Genomic DNA, 24,340 nt, shown 5'->3' with positions numbered 1-24,340 from the left:
AAGACGCCATCATCCGGTTTCCTCCTCACAGGAAGCGGGGCAGAAATACGTGAAAGTGGATTTGAATTTCCTATTTCCTCTTTTCGCTCCGTTTTCCCTGCTTTGTTTTGTGGACTGTTAGCTGACGTGAGAGAGGGGGCCTTTTGGCTAGGTTTGGGTCTTTAACTTGGCTGGGGGATGTCACAGGCGCTGGCACTTACTAACTTTCTCTTTGTGGGTTCTATGAAGTTGCCCTAGCTTTGTTTAAGGAAAAAAAGCTAAGTGTTAAGTAAGTTTGCTTATGCCACATTTGAGTTTCAATTTGAGAGACTTTTTAATGTTAGTAAATGAAACTTCAGATTTGGTTTCCTATAATACTATACACTTTCACTTTCCATATTCTCATTATTTTAAACCATTTTAGAGTGGAGAGGGGACATGTGCTTCCCATGTGGTGGCATTTTGTTTTTCGTTCGTAAACCATCAACTTTTCCTAAGAATTGACGTGTACCATTACGTAAGTGCAAGACCAAAGCAATTAAAAGGCTTATGAAAAAGCAGGAACCTTTTAAATTGGACTCATGCCTGTTGTAAAGGTTTCCAGACCTGGCTGCAGGCGAGGTTTAGGCCATTTAGCCACGGGTAGCGATTCAGATGCCAGTGTGCTCATGGCTCACTGGGTAAATTTGACCTTTTCACCCATTGGGACATTGGCAGTCCACTAATCTGGATTTCCTAACCTGGTTGTGTGGTTCAAAGTCCAGTGCTTGGGAGGACAATTGATATCGGAAATGTATTTGGATCTGAACATCTTAGCAAACAGAAAAGTACAATACTATCCAGCCCTGTTGCACCCGTACATAATGGGCTGGTTTTACAAAACGACTGCGGCAATTCAGTCAGATACGGCCTAGATGGTAGGATAAGGTTAATTTGACTATCATGTCAGTAATAAGATTGTAAATTAAACAGACTGCAAGTTAAAATCAAGTATGAATACATTAATATTTATTTCACCAGGTCCAGTGTTTCTGTAAATGTTGAACATTTTTGAAGTTTTTATGATAGAATTATTCAACAAAACATCACTCATTCATGCTAGTGGCCTTGTGACCAAGATCTAAATAGCGCTAACCTAAACTTGCCCTCAGCTCCCCCTACTTCTCTCTCAGTTCCTCGTCCTCCTACCACCTCTAGCTTGACCTTAAGAACAATATCTCAAAGGCTCCAAAGCAGGTGACGAATTCCAGAACACTTCACTAGCCGCAGAGCATCTAGATTGACCAAGAATGTCCTCTAGCTCCACTAAATGGGTGTAAGACTGACAGAAGACATCTGATTTCCTTCCTTGTTTAAAAAGCATGTTTAGTCTGTCTGTGCTCTGTGATGGAAAGTACACAGACACAAGTAAACAACATGCACACATTTTACATGCCACTGACGTCTTGTCACAATTCACATCAATGAGGGCAAAACATATCTCTGTGGATATTTGGCCAGGATTTACAAAGAGAATACAAAACCAACTGAATGTCTTGAAATGGGATCCGTGGGTGGAGGAAAGGAAGGCAGCTCCACCTCTGTACTGATCCATTAATCACCACTTTGGTTCGATAGCTAGTCTGCGTGAGTGACAGTAACCCTGTCTCCACTGTAAGTGCACCTCTTAAGGTCTTAAATCACCCTGTGCTGCCATCGTTAGGCCTCATGTCAGAGCCAGTGGCATGCGTTCATGGATGCCGAGGGAAGTCAGGCCCCTCCCAATAAAATAATAATAATTCATCTTTATTAATTTTCCTTCAATTGGCAAGAGGCTGACTCTATCTCACCGGAGAAAGCATCCGAGCGAGCGAAACAGCACTCCTCTGTCTCTGTATGTGTAAGGCATCTATCTGACTGGTCAAAAGAGTATACATTATTGCCACCCGTAGCATTTAATGCAAGGGAAGCCAGCGAGCATTTGGCCACCCTTGATCATTTTAAAATAAAATAATAGCCAATCACAGTTGAGTTGAATTGAGTGAGCTCAACTGTGAATGGTCCTAGCGCACCAAAATAAAATTGTGAAAGGAAGCCAGTTTGGATTTGGCTTCCCTCAAATCACATCACATCGAGAGCAATACGTCATTGACAGAAACAACTTGAATTGTTGCATCTGGTGGCTAGCTACTTAGCTAGCTAAAATTGTCCCTCTCCTAAATTAGCCATGGATGGTGATAGCGATTTGGACTTGTGGTTTTACTTAATTCTCCCAGTGGCCAATTATTATAACGACAAATCTGATCCAACCATAAATTCATACATTGTGCCCCTAGCCTGAGAGGATGGAAGTTCAATATGTAGCTAGATGTAGAAGCTAATGTTTACTAGCTAACATTGCAAGCAAGCATTTTAGGCAGGTAGCCCAGGACAACAAAAAATACAATTGTGTACTGTATAACAGAATCATAGACCGTTTCGTCAACATGAAAGAGAGGAGGATGGCATTGGCATTTCTCTACAAATAGGGTGAGTTAACATGTTTTCTCTACTTGCACGCACACACACACACACACACAGAAATCATAACCATGGACAGCCACATCTTATTTAGCTTAAGTTGATTGGACTAAACTGTTTTTGGTATCTTTTAGTTGTCAATGTATTAGACTAAGCATAGGTGATTTGAGGATGTTGAAATGTTGAAGTTGAAATGGTGCTGGAATAGTGGAGGCAGCTCGTTTTCTTTGCAACTTATTGTAACTCTCCGTGGTTCTAAATCAATAGTTGTTTAATAGTCCAAAAATGTCAGAAACATTAACTTTCTTGACCATTCTGTAGGTTATGTAACTGTTTGTTACATGCAATATGCTTTGTGGACTTCACCAGACAGAGTTTGCTCTCCGGTTTTGTTATGAAACTAAGGTGTGGTTGAATTTATTCTGCCACCATGTCTTCTTATTGTCTCAGCCTTTAGGCTTATATATCACTGTAGCAAGGCATGTGAACTAACAGGTTATAGAGCAAACAACACAATTATCACAACACATAGGCTGAAAATGCCTTTTTTTCTGTCTTGGCTTCACCAGTTATTTTACCCACGCACCGCTACTGGTCAGGGCATCGTCCTTCATACCAAAATTAGTTATCAGAAGGGACCCAGAGTTTTTCCTGGTCAGGTCATGAGGTCAGGAAAAACTCCTGACACTAATTGAGGTCAGAACAAAAATTAGACACAGTCAATAGTCACAGTAACGATGCTTGACTGCGGTCAAGGCATAACTGAGGTTAAACCCTTCCAAGGCGCAGCTCGAAAAGTTAACGAATAAATCAGTGTTTGCGCCATCAAGACGTTAAATGCCACATGAAATGAGGAGAGCGAGGTAGTATGTAGCTGTGACTGAGTCCAACTGCTAAGCTTCATTCCCCCCTTGACTATGTGGTATTGATCTGTCGCTCATGGAAAAGTGCTGGCACACTGGAAAGTGTGGAAGTGAAGGTTGCTTGGCTGGACCCAGGCAGTGACTCAGGTTTCATGGCCAAGGAAAGACGAGGCCCAGCACCGTGACCGCCAAGGACCATGGGCAGGTTGAGCTGAGCTTCCACACTGGCAAAGCTGCTGGACAGCATGAAGCACTAAGACTGGCTCAGTTAATGGAGAGATGTAGCTAGCATCAGACAGGCTAAGCGTGCTAATGTAGCGCTCACTCGCCTAGAAAGGCTAGCATAGCAGGCTAGCATAGTGCTCACTCTCTCTAGATAAATTGACAGACCGACCACCAAGGCTAGCAAGGCTAGCTACATTATGCTCAACCCATGACATGACTAACGGTTTCTCTTTCTTTTCTGATTTCAGCTCAAGTTCCTGACAGTGATGAGCAGTTTGTTCCTGATTTCCACTCCGAAAACTGTAAGAAAAAAATGCATGTGTCACTGCTAAGAATTCTGTGTGCGTGAGGGAGAGAGAGAGAAACTTAGATACGGGGTCAGCGTTGGGATGTTGAACTGTTCAAGGCTTGGGCGGAGCTACTGTCCTTGTCAAAGTTACGGTAATCTTTGCCTGTGAAACATAACATTTCCAAGACACATACTTAATACAACCTACTCATCATGGGTGAATTTGGATGCTACTATTGTCCTCCTCCATCCATTTGCATAGTTATGAAAGCTGAATGGATCGGCCCAGGAAACCAGTAAAAGATCATTCAGAGTCCAGGTACAAAGATTCCCTTTTGTGTATGTCTGAGGTGTAAGAGGGGAAAGCAAATTCCCGTACTACACAACTGCGTGGCTAGTATTTGAATGGGTTTCCCTTTTTGTTGTGTGTCTAGACAATGGCGATTCAGGATCTGTAGGGGAGTGTGCACTTTACAAACAGCGTCCTTCGTGCCCTTTTCATTTAAAGCCATTCATAGAGTTAGGCCCTTTTTTACATTGACAAAAGTTGGAGATTCTCGAGAGGAGATTCTCGAGAGGTATCAAAATAAATTGTGAGACAGCTGTGCCACCAGAGACTCTTGGTTCGCGCCCAGGCTCTGTCGTAACCGGCCGCAACCGGGAGGTCTGTGGGGCTACGCACAATTGGCCTAGCGGGAGGGGTTGGCCGGTAGGGATATCCTTGTCTCATCGGGCACCAGCGACTACTGTGGCGGGCCGGGCGCAGTGCGCGCTAAACCAAGGTTGCCAGGTGCACGATGTTTCCTCCGACACATTGGTGCGGCTGGCTTCCGGGTTGGATGCGTGCTGTGTTAAGAAGCAGTGCGGCTTGGTTGGGTTGTGTATCGGAGGACGCATGACTTTCAACCTTCGTCTCTCCCGAGCCCATACGGGAGTTGTAGCGAAGAGACAAGATAGTAGCTACTAAAAACAATTGGATACCACGAAATTGGGGTAAAATTCCCATTATTATTATTTTTTAAATAAATTGTGAGAATATATACTTATTAATAATGGAATTTAAAGCTGTGACCGCTAGCTACCTTCAGGGGTAGCGCACAAGCAGGGCAGTGTAAACAGAATTGTCTCATTGAGTCCAGCACTCCTACAGTAAAAATCATAATTGCAGAACAATGTTTTTGGAACAGCTGAAATGCATAGACATTTTCCTTAAATTTGAGACTTGTATTATTGCAGTAACAGCCTGTTACATTCTACATTTGTAGCCGTAGCTTTAAGAAAATCTCAACAGTGTACCCCCCCCCCCCCTTGCTTGGCTACCCTGCACTGAGCCACTTTCCAGGCAGGAAGCCATTTGATCTAGCTATGCAAGCAAGACCTGATCAGCTCCCGAGGAAATGATCAACGTTTTAGTCGCAATTTGTGTTTACCTCATATAATGACTTCCATAGTGTTGATCAAATGAAGCCTGATTTGTTCTAAGGCAGTGTTATTCAACCAGGATGTCCGCAAAAAAAAAAAAAATAATAATGTTTTTATGAATATCGATAGCAACAACAGAATAAACAAATGTAGAATTACATACATACAGCAGAAAAGCAGAATATCTTCTTTCTAATGATGTCAGCTTTTTTTCTTAACTCCTAATATTGAGCAAATTACACGGAGTTTCTACTGTCGTTGGTATTAAACTTACTGGAATATCTGACATGGGCTTTGAAAAACCACCCATGAACATGCTACCACTGCGGCAAGTGCTGCTGGTAAGCTTTCTTGACTTGGACATAAATGTTTGCCAACACATGGCCAAATTTTTTGTTTAACCAGCTAAGCAGCTGCTCTTAGCAAAACCGGGTTTGGAGTTACCTTTCTAGCTAATAGGCTGTTAAAGTTTACACTTCCTCTTCCAATTATAATGTGGGGAGGTCAGAACAATACAAAAAAAAATATATATACCAAATCTATTAATTTTAAAATGTTGATTACCTCTCTCCTTGTCATTATCATTCTCACCTGAGGATAAGACAAGATGTGAAAATTATTTTTTGCAAACATATGATTGGGGACCCTGGGTCGCGGGTTTGCATGGGGTGTGGGGTTCCCTGGGCAAGAGAAGGTTGAAGACCCCAGTTTTAAGGGAACTTTAATACGCTGATATTGTCATGTAGAACTAAGAGCTAGCAATCTAGCTATGGTTCAGCATTCAGGTAACTGGCTAATGTTAGTAGCTAGCTATTATGATGTAGATAGCTAATGAGAATACAGAAATGATTTTGTTTAGCTTGCCTCCTAGCAAGCTCTATACAATACTATGAATGACACTGTATGATAATGTTACTGTATTTTATATTCGTATGAGACAGGTAAACGTTCATGTTTGATATGCTAACATTACTAGCTAGTGGTAGCTTAGCTAACTGTGCTATTGTCTTACGTGCTAGGTACATTTAATGTGTGTACGAACAAGCAAATAAACCCTTTAATTGTCTGCACATGCTTGTGAATTGTTGCATTATTCAAGAGAGTAATGTGCTCTGGTTTCATTATTGAAGAGTGTAATATGCTAGGGTTGCATTATTTAAGAGTGTAGCTAATATGTTTTAACTAAATGAAAAGTTGCTTGCATTGTTGAATAGTTTGCATGCTTACTGGCTAGTGTCTACTGTGATATTTATGGTAAATTTGAAGCTAAAAAGCAAGAATGTCACATTGCCAGCCATGTCGAAAGGTAAAGCAAGGATGTAATGTAAATTGAAACATCTAAATACACTACATAGCCAGAAATATGTGGACACTTGCTCTTCGAACATCTCATTTGAAAATCATGGGCATTAATATGGTGCTGGTCCCCCCCCCCGACTAACTGACTTGTTGGAAATGTGGCATCCTATGACTGTGCCACGTTGAAAGTCACTGAGCTCTTCAGTATGGACCATACTACTGCCAATGTTTGTCTATGGAGATTGTATGGCTATGTGATTTTATACACCTATCAGGACCGGGTGTGGCTGAAATAGCCGAATCCACTGATTTGAAGGGGTGTCCACATGTTTTTGGCCATGTAGTGTATCTTCACCAGTCCGCTCCTCAGACTCTCTTCTAATTTTCGTCATTCTGAATAGGCCCTTATGGGTGAGACCGTTCAAAATGATGACGAAGAGGACATTGGTATATTTAACAGAATTTTTTATGCAGAATTAACATAGCAATTTCAATGGATAAAGTCTCAATTAAACGTGTTTTGAACACAATTTAAACCTGAAAATAAGTCAGAAGTTGTATAGTGTGAAACTTAGCAACGGAGTTCCCCCTGGCCCTGCTCAAAACCCATTAGCCCCAGTGAAACATGCCCAGTGAAACATGTCTGTGGAACAACAATGAGGAGGAGGAAGTGGCGATGAACCCTAGGGCACGCAAGGGTCATGTCTACTTAACCCTAGGCTAACCCAGCCAATCACTGCCAGCTTGCTGCCCGTGGTTGACCCTGGTATGATCCGTAGGGTCATTGGGGATTCACTTTGACAGGCAGCTCACTTATATGCAGTAGTCTGAGCAGAGATGGGCTCAGGTTGACAGACAGCACTCCTGCTAGCTCCTGCTGTTCGTACTCAATGGCCAGAACACTCTTTTGGGCTTCTCTATTCAACATGATGTGATGGGAAGCTCCAAGTAGACAGGCTGCCATTGACAGAAAGATATTATTCTATGTGTTTGTGGTTGCGACTGGTAGCGAGTCTATTTAAGCCCCCTTGCGGGTTAAATGAAAGCCTTGTCTGTTCCCATACCCGGTTATGCATTATTCCATCGAACTCATCACTCTTCAGCCTTGTAATATAGTTCTAAACAGGTGAGTCAGATGTTATGGTAACTCAGAGTACAGGGCGCAAAGCTGGCAAACAAAGTCCTAACGTTTTCTGGAGGCCGTATTGAAAAGGCGCCACAGCAAATCAAAAGTTGTTTTCTGAGTCAGGTTGTTACCTGTATGGGTGTGGAAGATAGAGGGAAAGGGAGCGAGAATGACGGAGAGAGCGAAAATGAGAGAGCGAGAGGGATGAAGAGAGTAAAAACAGAGCGCCAGGCTTTGGGACACTGGAATGCTAGATGAAGGAGATGGGAGGAGGGGGGGACAATAAGTTATTGTGCAATACCTGCACATCTGGTAAATCTATCTGTTCCCTTCTCCCTCAATAACAGATAACAAGCATGCTCTGTCTGCAGAGTTCCACTGAGGGAAGGTTATGTAAACACATGTCCTTTACCTCGGAATTATACTGTGTATTTGATGGGAATTGACCTTCAAGCTTTAATACAATACATGTGTGTTCCTTAACATATGATTCAGTGAATACCGTTATGAAATGAAGTAAAAAGTGGAGGAGGTATGTTGACTTTTGGGGGTTTGACAAATCCCCCTATCTGATCTGTAATGAGGCTGTTGGATACTGACAGGCCCACTTGTTTTCAATGTGTCTGGCTGCAGGGAGGGAACTCAGTCGATTGTCAAACAAATCTTACACACACTGACTGTTTACTTAGTTTCTACATTTGAAGGTTTTTAGAATTGTCTAAGAGAGAATAAATAAGCCATTGATAAATGTGTTGTTACTGAAATACAAATTGTGTGGCAAGCAAGAGTTCTTTGGGTTCCATTAGATGGAGAGCAGCCCAACAGACACATCCCATTCATACATTTTCTCCTGAGTGTAAGAGGAAGCGTGTCTCCCCCTCTCCCCATTCATAAAAAAAGTGCTACAGTACTACGTTACCCCCTTTGTGACCCCCCCTCTCTACGAGTGGATTCTCTGACCCCTCCCTCTTCCTGCCTCTGTACAAACTAAGCTGAGTTTTAAATCTGGACACCCCTAACTACCCCCCTCCCTCTCTCTCTCTCTCCTTTCCTCCCTTCTACCCTCTCTCTTTCTCTACACATTGAGTGTTCCAAGATGTGAGCTGATCCAGTCATTTCGGAGCTGTGTGGGCCGATTGTTTAGTTTTGGGCCTTGTAGTAATTATATAGGAAGTTGTGGCTGTAGATGCTGTTCCAGTCTTTTAGAGAGAAAAGGGGAAACAGAGAGAGAGAACGGAAAGAGAAAGAAAGAAAGAGATAGGGAGTGCAGTTGAGTGCGAACGCTCACAGCAGTTTGTCTCATCGGTAGGAAGCATTCTGCCTCGACATTCATTTTCAACCTTCTCTCTTGTTTGTGTTGTTGTGTTCCCCTGCTCACTCATTCGTTCAGAGCTGGCCCAATCAGTCCCCATTTGGTGCAGAGGGAGAGTAAATTGGTGAGTCTCTCCCTCTGCTCTCTCTCCACTCAAACGAAAAGAAATATGCAGCCCAGTGTTCTCAACTTTCCAAAATACAGCTGCTATGCAACAAGTCTGCAAAAACATCCAGGTGACTGCCAGATATGCATGGATACCATTCGCCCTGGGAGGACGATTCCTCTTCAATGTGTACGTGCGTACGTGTGGTTATATGATTGAAAAGGTCTTTTCTCTCTACAAACACACATGCATCCTGCCCACCTACACATGGTACACACACACACACATACACACTACGCACACACACATACACACTCTGCACACACTTCAGCCCCACAGTTTTATGAATGGGCTGGTTGTGAGAGACTGGCTGAAGCAGCACATTGGGTCAAGGAGAGGGAATCTCAATTCATGAATTGGAGGGCCGTTATTCTACGACTAACGCTACAAAAAGAGAGGGAGAACAATGCTTTATCTCTTTACATTTGGTTTCTGCTAATGTAATCCCATAAATCTATTTTCCAGAAAGTGTCTTATGTCTTCTCGATGTAGGAATTTGAAAGAATCAATAGTTGTTTTCCCTCTTGTAATGCACATACTAACATAATGTGCATGTACAGGGAGAGAAAGGGGGGCTCGAGGAACTGCTGTGCTTTAACGTTCTCCGCAGCTGGAATGTTTTCTCTTTCTAAGGTGAGAACAGGGGAGAACAAGGAGGAGCAGATACAGGCAGAGATGAGGCCTAAAAATAACCAGCCAGTTAGTTCCACGTTGAGCAATAATACATGACTGACGAGAAACAAGGAGGGCACGTCAGCAAACCACACATGCCATCACAAAATAGCACCAGCGTTAATTGGTGATGCCATAGTTTTTGCCAAGGCAGGCAGCTAGGGCTATACCTCTATTTTCTCTTCTTGACTGAGTCAGTCATACCTGGGTCCTGTTCAATAGGTAGAAAACGCTTTGAAAAGAAGTGAAAGTGGGACCTGCACCTGAACTTAAGAACACCAGTAAGAACACAGATCTTCTCTGTGTCTTACTAAACATGACCCTGGTTTGCTCATTGTTTACAACCGCCACATGTGACTTTAAGATGGGATGGCTGATGGCTGAGGCTGTGGTCTTGCTATAGTGACCTGCTGACAGAGGACAGGACGTGTGTGTGGAGTGAACCTAGTAGCGCTGTATTGATCCTAAAGATTCCCCAGACGGGGGAGGAAGAGTGGGAGGCGGAGGGATAGATGAAAGGATAAAGTGTGGATAAATCAGGAAAGGGGAGAGAGAGAGGAAGAGAGATAGAGGAAGAAATAGAGAGATTGAAGGGAGCGATAGGGCGAGAGGATCTGTGGACGTGGCATGTGCTCTGATAATTACAGGGAGGTGTCCGGCCAGGCTTTCTACTAGGACTTGATGGGAACAGTGTTATATATCTCCAGTCAAGATAAGCCTGGTCTGCCCCCATATCTCCTCCCCTCCCCATCCCCTCCCTCACTTCAGCACTAGACGGATATCAGCCAGGTCACTGGGAGCTCATTATATCATTTCGATAATGGCAGGGGGGGGCGGGAATCGATCGGCACATTAAACATTAAGAGGGGGCAGCTATATTGGGGACTGAGGGATCGAGAGTGAAGAGTCAATATTGTGCCACATTAATCACACCCCTTGCTTTCTGCGATGGAACGTCCCGCTCGCTGCCCATGTCCTGGGATGGGGATGTATTGTATTGTGTCCACTAAACAGCAATGGGGGAGAAAGATTTATAGACAGTCAATGGCCATTCATAAAATACCACCGCAACGCACTGGGGATGAAATGGACAATGGATGAAGTGTGATTAATCTAAATGTTTAAAGAGATACAGGTCATGTTTTTTGTCAATAGGAAGGCAATGGCCAACTTTGATTCAACTTAGATTTCAGTGTAGCCGCGTAAAACTTTGATTCTGTATCACTGTACATGTTGTTATTTACCATGCTATTATCCACAACACGTCCTGTTGTCAGTGCTAATCGCTATTAGGTTCATTCATCGAGAAGAGGCGAAGTAGGTTAATAAGGGATCATTCTGGTGGAAGAGCTGCCTTTTTCTAAATCCTGTGTCCACTCCTCCTTGTCTTGACCACAGGATGGACATGACAGTCACATGCACACACACCTTCAGATTCACGGTACCGTCTCTTCACTAGCTACTCCTGAACGGTTCTAGTTTCTCATGAAGGTCCTGCAGTCATATTGTCCTAAGGATATGTACAGTATGCTACAGTCATTGGTGGGTGACATCATTTCATTTCAAATATTATTAAGCACACGGGATATGAAAAAGGAATTTCCACGGTCAAAAAAAGGCAACCTGAGAAAAATGTTAAAATGATCTAGAAGTAAGAAGTGAAACTTGGATGATTGAACGTGTGACACTCCATACTCTGGTCACATGAACTGGGTTTCGTTCAAGTCCGCCACATCCTCTTACCCAAAACAACATCAAGCTACACCCAATAATATGAAACCAAAATACATCGAACACTTCCGTTTCTCTTAAAGCGTCTTGATATCTCTCACATAGTTCATCGGTTTTGAAGCAAACAAAGCCAAGGGAGATAAAGGGACCTGCCACTTCGCTTTACCTTCCAATTGCTTCCTGTTGATACTTCAGTACTGCCTATCTATCGTGTCAGGCTCATTTGGCAGGTTTCTGACAACAATGCTTTAAATATTCAAGGAAGTCAAGTCGCAAAAACAATATCTGATCAGAATGGGGGACCCGTAAATCAGATAGGAGAAACTAATGGTTAAATGGACCAAGCGTTGGCTTTTAAAGATGCCGAGTTGTCAGTTTGCCCATTGCTCTCTCTGCTCTTTCAGATTGTGCATTGACCTGAGAAGCACACATGTCCAGCACATGTTTCCATGTGCCAGTGGAGTAGCTGCTGGATTGTCTCTCTAGTTTCAATGATGTGGAACACATTGAATCGTAGTCGTTGACTCGCCATCCCACTGGATTTTCCACTGATGCACTATTACACTGAACAAAAATATAAACTCAACATGTAAAGTGTTGGTCCCATGTTTCATGAGCTGAAATAAAAGATCCCAGAAATGTTCCATACGCACAAATTTCTCTCAAATGTTGGGCACAAATTTGTTTACATCCCTGTTAGTGAGAATTTCTCCTTTGCCAAGATAATCCATCCACCTGACAGGTGTGGCATATCAAGAAGCTGATTAAACAACATGATCATTACACAGATGCACCTTGTTCTGAGGACAATAACAGGCCAATCTGAAATGTGCAGTTTTGTCACACAACACAATGACACAGATGTTTCAAGTTTTGAGGGAGAGTGCAATTGGCATGCTGACCGCAGGAATGTCCACCAGAGCTGTTGCCAGAAAACTGAATGTTGATTTCTCTACCATAAGCCGCTTCCAATGTCGTTTTAGAGAATTTGGCAGTACGTCCAACAGGTCTCACAACCGCAGACAACGTGTATGGCATTGTGTGGGTGAGAGGTTTGGTGATGTCAGCTTTGTGAACAGAGGTGGAGGTGGGGTCATAGTATGGGCAGGCATAAGCTACGGACAATGAACACAATTGCATCTCATCGATGGCAATTTGAATGCTTAGAGATACCGTGACGAGATACTGAGGCCCCTTGTCGTGCCATTCATCCTCTGCCATCACCACATGTTTCAGCTTGATAATGCACAGCCCATGTTGCAAGGATCTGTACACAATTCCTGGAAGCTGAAAATGTCCAAGTTCTTCCATGGCCTGCATACTCACCAGACCTATTGCGCATGTTTAGGATGCTCTGGATTGATGTGTACAACAGTATGTTCCACTTCCGCCAGTATCCACCAACTTCACACAGCTATTGAAGAGGAGTGGGACAACAATCCACAGGCCACAATCAACAGCCTGATCAACTCTATGGGAAATAAATGTGTTGCGCTGAATGAGACAAATGGTAGTCACACAAGATATGACTGGTTATCTGACCCACGACCCTATTTTTTTTTTTTAAAGGTATCTGTGACCAATAGATGTTTATCTGTATTCCCAGTCATATGCAATCCATAGATTAGGGCCTAATGAATGTATTTCAATTGACTGATTTACTTATATAAACTGTATCTCAGTCAAATCTTTGAAATTGTTGCATGTTGCGATTATATTTTTGTTCAGTATACATTATACACACAGTACTTTCAATGTGTGGGCCAACATACTTGGAATTAAAATGTCAGCGTTTAAATTTCACCTAAATGTTTACAGTGAGTGAAATTGAGTGCCATTATTCTGTACTTGATAGGGTTGAAAGTTACAGCAGTGGCAACAAGCCCAGTTGAAAGTAAGAATCACTTCAACAAAAAAGGTGCCAGAATTAGGTGTAGGTGAAGCAGCACATGTTGATATATTTTGACCTTTGCCATCATAACATATAAAACTATTGTTGAGCCAGTCCACAAAGTCAGAGAGAAGAATGCTATATAACATCTCTCAGAAATCCATTTAGTTCCTTTCAAAACCTTTAGAGCCATTGTGATATTATAATCCTTGTTGTTTTTATTGATCTGTCATCGTTGGGATCAATTGGCCAGTGGGGGACCAGGTCTCTCTCTGACTTTTTAGAAAGAGTCATGCACTAATGCAAGAAATGCCATATCATTAACATTCAAGGGAAAGTCTTGTGACAGTTGAAATACACCTACATTCATACTCATGGTTTACCTATGGCAGTAGTTTGCAATACTATTCACCCTATTTGACATTGCCCACCTCGCGGGCCAAACATTTTAGTGCCCCCCCCTCTTGACGGTGAAAATACAAATGTTTTAAAAGTCATTTCCTGCAATTCTACACATTTTACCATGACTTATACCATGTTAATTATATTTAGGTGAGAGAGACTAACCAAATCAATAGTGGCTCCCTAGAGGTCAGGGCCCCTGGGCATGTGACCAGTCGGTATTCAGCCATGATTGCAGCAAGTTTAGATAGCTGGCTAGACTAATTTACCAATCTAAAAATTGTTAGCTAAAATGGCTAATTGAGTGACTTCCAGTGACTGGCATTGCTGACTGCTGGTGCACAACCAAATGTCGAACTTGTGTATTCTACTATTCTAACTCTCAATAGTAAGTTGAGTTTTGGGGGGGGCCCCCTAGCCGCCTGGGGACCTAAGTGACCGCTTATGTCGCTTGTGCCTGGAATCGGCCCTGAACCAGAATGTTAAGTCACTGGGAAGCTCACTGGCTGGCTGGTGGGTACAGAAGCTGTCACGGCCTGCAGACTTCCAGAGACTTCCCATCCTAGAGATAAACACCCCAATGTAAAGTTCTCCAGATCCTCTCTCACTTCAGGTTTAAATTCCCCTAGAGGAGAACCTTTAATGGTAGGAAATGCTCTGTATAAAATAAACGGAGAAGTTTACAGGGGAGGAGATTTTCCTACCTGGCATTCAATCCTGGCTGCCACTTGTTTGATCATTGCCATTAGCTACCAAGCTATGATTGGAATCCTGAACAAACTGAAGATCACAAGAGGATAGTGAGACGAGATAGATACCCTATTTATTTTTATTCTTTCTTGATACTTTACGTTTTCAACTTGAAGTCTCTTGATGATGCAGCACTCGGAACCCTGAATTCCTCTTTGCGTTACACAATGTAGTAGCATGGCTATGACAAGGTATTTCTTTAGCACTTCCTGTCTTAAGCCTCAGTGTTATGTCCCATTTCAGACGAGCTTCGGGCGGCTCCTCAGTCCTGAGGAGTTCCTACTAGTACCCCCATGTGTTCCAGCTGAGCACCCTTTTGTGAGGGCGGGGGGGGGGGGGGTGTGGTGGAGTGTTGAAGGGGTTGGAGGTCTCCGGTCCTGACATTTTGTTTGTGGTGGGTGTTGACTGAATAGTGCCCCCCTTCCATAATAATCCTGCCACTTCCTGAAGCACTCAACCATGACCATCACCTTTCACCCTGCATCCTCCCCCAAGGCATCACCATTTACATATGTAAAGTCCTCCTGCTCCTCCCTCCACCCCCCACCCCAACCTACAGGGGTAGTCAGAATGAGAGTGAATGGTGAGACACGAAGAGAAAGCATAAATCGAAAGATTGGAAGAAAAAAAACAAATCAGAAAGAGGAGGAAACACAAGATGAAAAAATGTTCAACTTTCACCACAAGAAGAACGCTTTCCACATGCCCTGTAGCCCGACTCCGTTTATTTTGTGGAGAGAATAAGACAAGCGCATCAGCAGTGAACGTCTCTAAGGTTACCGACCCCCTACCGAATGATGTTGAGATGTTAGGATGTGTTCACATAATACGCCCCCCACGCCCCCCCAACACCCATTCCAAATATTAAGAGAGGATGTGTACAGTATCGGTCCAGAAAGATCTGAACACTTCTCTAGGCCATTATACAGTACATTATGTTTAAGTTCACCACACCCCCTTAGAAAAAAACTCCTTGAAGTAAAATATGAGGATCTTGGAGAAAAAGTGATGCAACTACTAACAGGGCTGTAGAGAGAGAAACCGGAGCCTGTAAACTGGGGTCAAATGTCCCAAAATGAAACCAACATGGAAGGGCAATGCTGTCCAAACTGTTTATATGGCTGCCACTACTTTATAAACTTTGGCGGCAAATTTGATATAATTTGAACTGGATTAACCTCAATAATGTACGTTTTTTCCAAGATTTGTAAAACCGTCATTTGTTAAACCGTTTTGAAACCGCACATTTTAGGAATCAACCTTTTTCTATTTGAAATAAATCATACTTTTTCTGTAAGAAGTTTTCTGAAAATGGGCAGGGACTCTGCTGTCCTAGCTTCAGGGGGAAGCTGGTGCCACCATTGCGGTGCCAGGCTAGAGAAGATATCAAATACAACTGAAACAATTCATATGCTCAAATTTTGGGATATTTCTATAAGCATCAAGGGATGGAGACTAATCCAATGTCTCCCATCCTTTGATCCTGGGCTTGATAAATCATTTGATTCATTAGGGCTTCGTTAACGGGGAAGTCAGCCAACTTCTGCTAATTGAGGAAGCGTGCCAGACAACAACAGCAGCAATCACACACACTCACAGCCATCCCGTGCTCATTTACAAGAGTAATTAATATTGTAGATCCTGACAGACAAATCTCCACCAATTCACTATTGACCAGTGCTGCGCTTCATTCTCAAACAGTGACCCATGCTCTTGGCTCGATGCTGTTCAGAGGAGTATGCAGGTTCTGAAATTAAACATGTTCTGAGGCTGTCCTCAGAAGCGGGGCCACATCAAAAGGCAATATGTCTGCCAATCACATTAGCTGCTCCACTTGGGCTGCATTGAGGCTGGACTTGTTTACAGTACACACTACACACCATGGATTGTTTGCCATTCATAAGTGTGGCACAAAGTGAGAGGGTCAATATGTGAGACAAACACATCCCACACTCTCATAGACGTATTCGAAAGTCAGTCAGTCATGTGCCACCCTGGGTATTAAGAGGAGTGAAGAGAGCAGAGGGATTAAGGAGTGCTGCAATCTTAATGTGTCTGTGTGGGAAATCTGGGCAAATACTTTCTAATCCTTTCTGATCGCACTCTAAAGCCAACACTTCTTCACCTGCCCGGGTTTGTCAAGGAGGGGAGACTAAAATAATAGGATCTGTTCTACAAGCTGTCTGTCTGCCTGTCTTTCTGTCTTTCTTTCTGTCTGTCTGTCTGCCTGCCTGCCTGTCTTTCTGTCTGTCTGCCTGCCTGTCTTTTTGTCTTTCTTCCTGTCTGTCTGCCTGTCTTTTTGTCTTTCTTTCTGTCTGTCTGCCTGTCTTTTTGTCTTTCTTTCTGTCTGTCTGCCTGCCTGTCTTTTTGTCTTTCTTTCTGTCTGCCTGCCAGTCTTTTTGTCTTTCTTTCTGTCTGTCTGTCTGTCTGCCTGCCTGTCTTTTTGTCTTTCTTCCTGCCTGCCTGTCTTTTTGTATTTCTTTCTGTCTGTCTGTCTGTCTGCCTGCCTGTCTTTTTGTCTTTCTTTCTGTCTGTCTGTCTTTTTGTCTTTCTTTCTGTCTGCCTGCCTGCCTGTCTTTTTGTCTTTCTTTCTGTCTGTCTGTCTGCCTGCCTGTCTTTTTGTCTTTCTTTCTGTCTGTCTGTCTTTCTTTCTGTCTGTCTGCCAGTCTTTTTGTCTTTCTTTCTGTCTGTCTGCCGGCCTGTCTTTTTGTCTTTCTTTCTGTCTGTCTGCCTGCCTGCCTGCCTTTCTGTGTGTCGCTTTCTCTCTCTCTTTCTCAGTCTCTTTCATTCTGTCTACATTTCTCCCCGATTGTCTCTTTCTTTTGGCCTCTCTCCATTCCTCTCTAGCCTTCTATTCTACTGTGTTGCTCTCTTTGAATAGCTGTAGAAGTTCCTTTCGCAGCCTTTTACAGTCAGTCGCCGCATTTTTTCTCCTCCCTTTTTGTGAATGGGATACAGACAGTACGTAATTACCTGGTCTCGGGTTTCAGTGGGGCCTGTTCTGTCAGCACCACACCCACTGCAGTCACACACAGTGCGCACACACACACACACACACACACGCACACACGCACACACGCACACACACACACACACACACACACACACACACACACACACACACACACACACACACACACACACACACACACACACACACACACACACACACACACACACACACACCACCAGCTGGAAGTGCACAGCTGCTGCTGTTTACCCTCTCAGGGCCAGAAAAACATCCTGTGCTGTACAGTCGGTGAAAACCTCCCCTCACATAATAAACACATTCTCGGCACAGTTTGAAGCCCCACCTTTGGTGATTTGTGTGGCCTTTTAGACAAAGGTCCTCACCAAGAGAGGAGCTTGATAGACAGTAGACGTCTTAGGTGGAGTTTGGATTGGACACGGGAAAAAATATAGACTGTGCAGAAAAGAAGCGTCTCATAAACAGCTCAGAATGTTTGCAAACGAAGAACTAAACCAAGACAAAACATTGTATCTAGCCATTTCCCTTTGGAAAAGAAAGTTCTTAACTGAAATACAAAAAATGATATAACATTGTCTGCCAAGGAAATAAAGAATGTATTATGTCTCAGTCAAACATCATGCTGACCAAAGTGTTACATTGCCTTTTGCTCATCTAAAGACAGTGTCTTGGCCACTGTCGTTGTTTAGGTTTGGCTTGACTTTGTGTTGGTACATAGGATGTTATGGCTGGTGTTGTGTCTGGAGGAGAGGACAGAAAGTGGGCGAGGACACCAACAGCTTCCAAATGAACTGCGGGAATGTGTGTACGCACATGTTATACGTGTGTTTAGATGTGTCTGTCTGCATCCCTTGTTTTCAATTGACTGTCACTTGAGTGTTCTGGCTCGTATTAGAGATTCCTGTGTGGATCAGAAGTATTTGCTTAGCCTTTGAGCTTGACAACACCACAGAGGGGAAAAGAAAATGATCCATGTGCGCCAACCTCCTTTTCGGGTCTCTGTTTCTTCTACAGCAGTGGCATTCCACAGCCCGCCAGTCACCATCAAGAAGGAACCACAGAGCCCAGGTTCCGACCCCAGCCAATCCTGTAGCCACAAGCAGACCTTCACCTACCCCAATGGAGAGCAGTGCCCTTACGCCAGGTACCCATGTCAGCACAACGGTGGCAAGAAAAAGTATGTGAACCCTTTGGAATGACCTGGATTTCTGCATAAATTCGTCATAAAATTTGATCTGATCTTCATCCAAATCACAACAACAGACAAACACAGTGTGCAAAACTAATAACACACAAATTATTATATTTTTCTTGTCTATTATTGAATATATCATTTAAACATTCACAGTGTAGGTTGGGAAAAGTATGTTAACCCCTAGCTTAATGACTTTTACAAAAGCTAATTGGAGTCAGGAGTCAGCTAACTTGGAGTCCAATCAATGAGACGAGATTGGAGATGTTGGTTAGAGCTGCCCTGCCCTATAAAAAACACTCACAACATTTGAGTTTGGTATTCACAAGAAGCATTGCCTGATGTGAACCATGCTTCGGACAAAAGAGAACTCAGAAGACCTAAGATGAAGAATTGTTGACTTGCATAAAGCTGGAAAGGGTTACAAAAGTATCTCTAAAAGACTTGATGTTCATCAGTCTACGGTAAGACAAATTGTCTATAAATGGAGAAAGTTCAGCGCTGTTGCTACTCTCCCTAGGAGTGGCTTCAAGAGCACAGAGCCAAATTCTCAATGAGGTTAAGTAGAATCCTAGAGTGTCAGCTAAAAGGAGTTACAGAAATCCCTGGAACATGCTAACATCTCTGTTGATGAGTCTAAGATACGTAAAACACTAAATACGAATGGTGTTCATAGAAGAACACCACGGAAGAAGCCACTGCTGTCCAAAAAAACTATTGCTGCACGTCTGAAGTTCGCAAAAGAGCACCTGTATGTTCCACAGGGTTACTGGCAACATATTCTGTGGACAGATGAAACTACAGTTGAGTTGTTTGGAAGGAAGGAACACACGACACTATGTGTGGAGAAAAAAAGGCACAGCACACCAACATCAAAACCTTATCCCAACTGTAAAGTATGGTGGAGGGAGTATCATGGTTTAGGGCTGCAGGGCCTGGACAGCTTGCTATCATCGACAGAAAAATGAATTTCTAAATTTATCAAGACATTTTGCAGGTGAATGTAAGGCTATCTGTCTGCCAATTGAAGCTCAACAGAAGCTGGGTGATGCAACAGGACACTGCCTCAAAACACAGAAGTAAATCAACAACAGAATGGCTTCAACAGAAGAAAATGTGCCTTCTGGAGTGGCCCAGTCAGAGTCCTAACCGCAACCTGATTTAAAATGCTGTGGCATGACCTCGAGAGCGGTTCACACAAGACATGCTAAGAATATTGCTGAACTGAAACAGTTTTGTAAAGATGAATGGTCCAAAATTCCTCCTGATTGTTGTACAGGTCTGATCCGCAACTACAGAAAACGTTTGGTTGAGTTTATTGCTGCCTAAGGTGGGTCAACCAGTTATTAAATCCAAGGGTTCACATACTTTTCCCACCCTGCAATGTAAATTTTTAAATGATGTACTCAATATAGACAAGAAAAATAAAATTATGTGTGTGTTATTAGTTTAAGCACACTATGTTTGTCTATTGTTGTGACTTAGATGAAGATCAGATCAAATTTGATGACCAATTTATGCAAAAATCCAGGGAATTTCAAAGGGTTCACATAGTTTGTCTTGCCACTGTATAGTACACAGCTAATTATGGCCCGTTTACAAACATTTTAGAGTTAGACGGTCCATAGCAAGTCAATAGTCATCCAATTCCAGTCAATTATCAGGCATAAGTCAGGCATAAGAGAGTGACCACACGCTATTGACCACAACGCCAGTATCTACAAAACAGCCATCCTCCATAAGCCCAGTTTGGCTTACTGACCTGTATTATTAGTGCTAGGGCCTACTACTGATGCCATGGTAGTGCTCATAAACCACATTGGGATTCATAAACCATGTTTGTGTGTGTTTTTTCCAGTGCCTACGAGCAGAAGAGAGCTCCAGGACAAAATAAGAGCTCCTGCACCCAAGGGACACCCATGTCCCCCATGCAGCATCATTACTCCCCCAAGCAAGTCGGAGGCGCTGGTGGAAGGCCTGACAACATGGCCTACAACATGAACCACCCTGCTGCCTCCCAGCCACTTCCCAGCCACAACAACTACCCCATGAACACCAGGTATTACCCCCTGTACTGTACGAAATACTTAAACTTGTGCCAAAAAAGTGCATGCCTTTGGTGGGTGACAATGTGCTTTGGTGGGTAATAATGTGCTTTTGACGCGGATGCTACGCTACAAGACTGTTTTGCTAGCACAGAATGGAATAGGTTCCGGGATTCATCCAATGGCATTGAGGAGAATACCACCTCAGTTATCGGCTTCATCAATAAGTGCAATGACAGTGTCGTCCCCACAGTGACCATACATACATATCCCAACCAGAAGCCATGGATTACAGGCAACATCCGCATCGAGCTAAAGGCAAGAGCAGCCGATTTCAAGAAGCAGGACACTAATCCAGACACTTATAAGAAATCCCGCTACGCCCTCAGACAAACCATCAAACAGGCAAAGTGTCAATACAGGATTAAGATTGAATTATACTACACCGGCTCTGACGTTTGTCGGATGTGGCACTGCTTGAAAACTTTTGCAGACTACAAAGGGAAACCCAGCCACGAGCTGCCAGTGACGCGAGCCTACCAGATGAGTGAAATACCTTTTATGCTCGCTTCAATGCAAGCAACACTAAAGTATGCATGAGAGCACCAGCTGTTCCGGACGACTGTGTGATAAAGATCTCGGTAGCCGATGTGAGCAATACCTTTAATAAACAGGTCAACATTCACAAAACCGCGGGGCCAGATGGATTACAAAGCATGCATGGACCAACTGGCATGTGTCTTCACTGCCATTTTCAACCTCTCCCTGACCGAGTCTGTAATACCAACATGTTTCAAGCAGACCACCATAGTCCCTGTGCCCAAGGTAGCGAAGGTAACCTGCCTAAATGATTACCACCCTGAAGCACTCACATCATGGCTCACATCAACAGCATTATCCCAGATACACTAGACCCACTCCAATTTGCATACCTCCCTAACAGATCCACAGATGACGCAATCTCAATCGCAGTCCACACTGGCCTTTCCCACCTGGAAAAAAGGAACACCTATGTGAGAATGCTTTTCATTGACTACAGCTCAGCATTCAACACAAACACCTTAGCTTAGTGCCCACAAAACTCATCACTAAGCTAAGGACCCTGGGACTAAACACCTTCCTCTGCAACTGGATTCTGGACTCCCTGACGGGCCACCCCCAGGTGGTAAGTGTAGGCAACAACACATCTGCCACACTAATCCTCAACACTGGTGCCCCTCAGGGGTGTGTGCTTAGTCCCCTGCTGTACTCCCTGTTCACCCACGACTGCGTCGCCAAACACAACTCCAACACTATCATTAAGTTTGCTGACGACACAACAGTGGTAGCCTGATTACCGACAACGATGAGACAGCCTATAGGGAGGATGTCAGAGACCTGGCAGTGTGGTGCCAGGACAACAACCACTCTCAATATGAGCAAGACAAAGGAGCTGATCGTGGACTGCAGGAAAAGGCGGGCCGAACAAGCCCCCATTAACATCGACGGGGTTGTAGGTGGAGCGAGTCGAGAGTTTCAAGTTCCTTGGTGTCCACATCACCAATGAACTATCATGCCCCAAACACACCAAGACAGTCGTGAAGAGGGCATGACAACACAGCTCGTGGCTGGGTTTCCCCCTCAGGAGACTGAAAAGTTTTGGCATGGGTCCCCAGATCCTCAAAAAGTTCTACAGCTGTACCATCGAGAGCATCCGGACCGGTTGCATCACCGCCTGGTATGGCAACTGCTCGGCATTTGACCGTAAGGCGCTACAGAGGGTAGTGTGTACGGCCCAGTGCATCACTGGGGCTAAGTTTCCTGCCATCCAGGACCTATATCCTAGGCAGTGTCAGAGGAAAGACCAAAAAATGGTCAAAGACTCCAGTCACCGAAGTCATAGACTCTTCTCTCTGCTACCGCACGGCAAGCGGTACCAGAGCGCCAAGTCTAGGACCAAAAGGCTCCTTAACAGCTTCTACCCCCAAGCCATAAGACTGCTGAACAATTAATCAAATGGCCACCCAGACTATTTACATTGACCCCCCACCCACCCATTTGTGTTTACACAACTGCTACTCACTGTTTATTACCTATGCATAGTCACTTTACCCCTACCTACATGTACAAATTACTTTGACTAACCTGTACCCCCGCATATTGACTCGGTACCGGTACCCCCTGTATATAGCCTCGTTATTGTTATTTTATTGTGTTACTTTTTATTATTTTTTACTTTAGCTTATTTGGTAAATATTTTCTTAACTCTTTCTTGAACTACATTGTTGGTTAAGGGCTTGTAAGTAAGCATTTCACGGTGTTGTATATGGCGCATGTGACAAATAAAGTTTGATTTGATACTGATAGTTTTTCATTGCCCTCTCTTCCCTTCTCTCAGTTCCAGGTATCAGGCCCCCTCAGCAGACATGTGCCCCCCAGGGTTCCCCCCCCAAGGGCAGGCCTTCCAGCGAATGCACGCTGCCCCAGCCGGAGGTGGTGGCGGTGGAGGAGGTGGAGGACCAGGTGGAGGTGGTGGTGGTGGTGGCGGGGGTGGCTACCATCGGCAGCACTCAGAACCCTGTCTACCCTACCTGCAGCAGAGCTTCAAGCAGGAGTATCTGGACCCTCTGTATGAGAGGGCAGCCCACATGGCAGGACAAGGACACGGGCCTGGGCCAGGGCATGGATCAAGGCACCCACCTCACCAACCCCAAAACTCCCACCCCCATCCTCACAGGTTCCCCCCTGCCCACATGATGGTGAAGCAGGAACCAACTGACTACACCTATGAGCCTGGTGAGTAATTCAATCATGGTGGGCCCGAGAGCAGAATGACAGAGATACAGTATGAGAATGTTTTGAATGGCAGCAATCCCTTTAGTATAAATAGTCTATCTATAATGAATAGCTAATGGGTTTTTTTGGAGAGAAGCTAATCTCTAATGGAAGTCACTGAGCATCATTCCTCCCTGGCAAATCACAACACACCGAACACTGCAAAACATACCCAAACTAATCCTATGTCACTCAAAAGAACATGTAGGCCTTCTGTAGGACGTAGGATGTATACAACCCAATTACCTACGCATTGAAATGTTATGTACATATTGCTTTGTGGCTTTTGCTCTCGGTCCTACAAAAGTTCCTTTGAGCCAACCTGTGTAAGGCTAACCTTAGAACAAAATGTCCAAAAGCAGACACTTCTATATCTACAACAGACTTTTCCCTACCCCCTCCCTACCTCCAAACTCCTCCTTTCAACTCCCTGACAATTTGCAAAAAAGGTCTCGACTCGTCTGTAATTCTGTTTTTTCCCCTCCTCTACATTCCTCCCCACTCCCTCTCGCTGCTCGCTCGTCTCACCGATAGGAAGGCAGAGGAATTTCATTGAGAAAATGGAGGGCACTGGAAAGACTAGAGTCCCCAGTGGAGCACTCTGGGGTGTTGGGTTGCAACAGCGGCTTTCTTTCTGCAGGCAGATGAACTCATAATGGAAAAATGAGCGTGGC

General features: G+C 44.0%; 1 protein-coding gene across 1 annotated transcript in view; it reads left to right on the top strand.

Moving 5' to 3' along the window:
- The window catches only part of LOC139376421 (ETS translocation variant 4-like), a 39,916-nt gene that overhangs the window by 4,804 nt on the left and 10,772 nt on the right, over positions 1-24,340 (top strand). Inside the window, exons 4-7 of the mRNA XM_071118998.1 lie at positions 3,815-3,868; positions 18,630-18,759; positions 20,666-20,866; positions 23,230-23,627. Coding sequence (XP_070975099.1) covers positions 3,815-3,868; positions 18,630-18,759; positions 20,666-20,866; positions 23,230-23,627 — 783 coding nt within the window. The remainder of the gene's footprint in view (positions 1-3,814; positions 3,869-18,629; positions 18,760-20,665; positions 20,867-23,229; positions 23,628-24,340) is intronic.

This window comes from Oncorhynchus clarkii, chromosome 20, assembly GCF_045791955.1.
Source record: "Oncorhynchus clarkii lewisi isolate Uvic-CL-2024 chromosome 20, UVic_Ocla_1.0, whole genome shotgun sequence".
In the NCBI taxonomy this organism is placed as follows: domain Eukaryota; kingdom Metazoa; phylum Chordata; class Actinopteri; order Salmoniformes; family Salmonidae; genus Oncorhynchus; species Oncorhynchus clarkii.
Note: the sequence above shows the minus strand (reverse complement) of the source record. Positions and strands in the feature narration are given on the sequence as shown.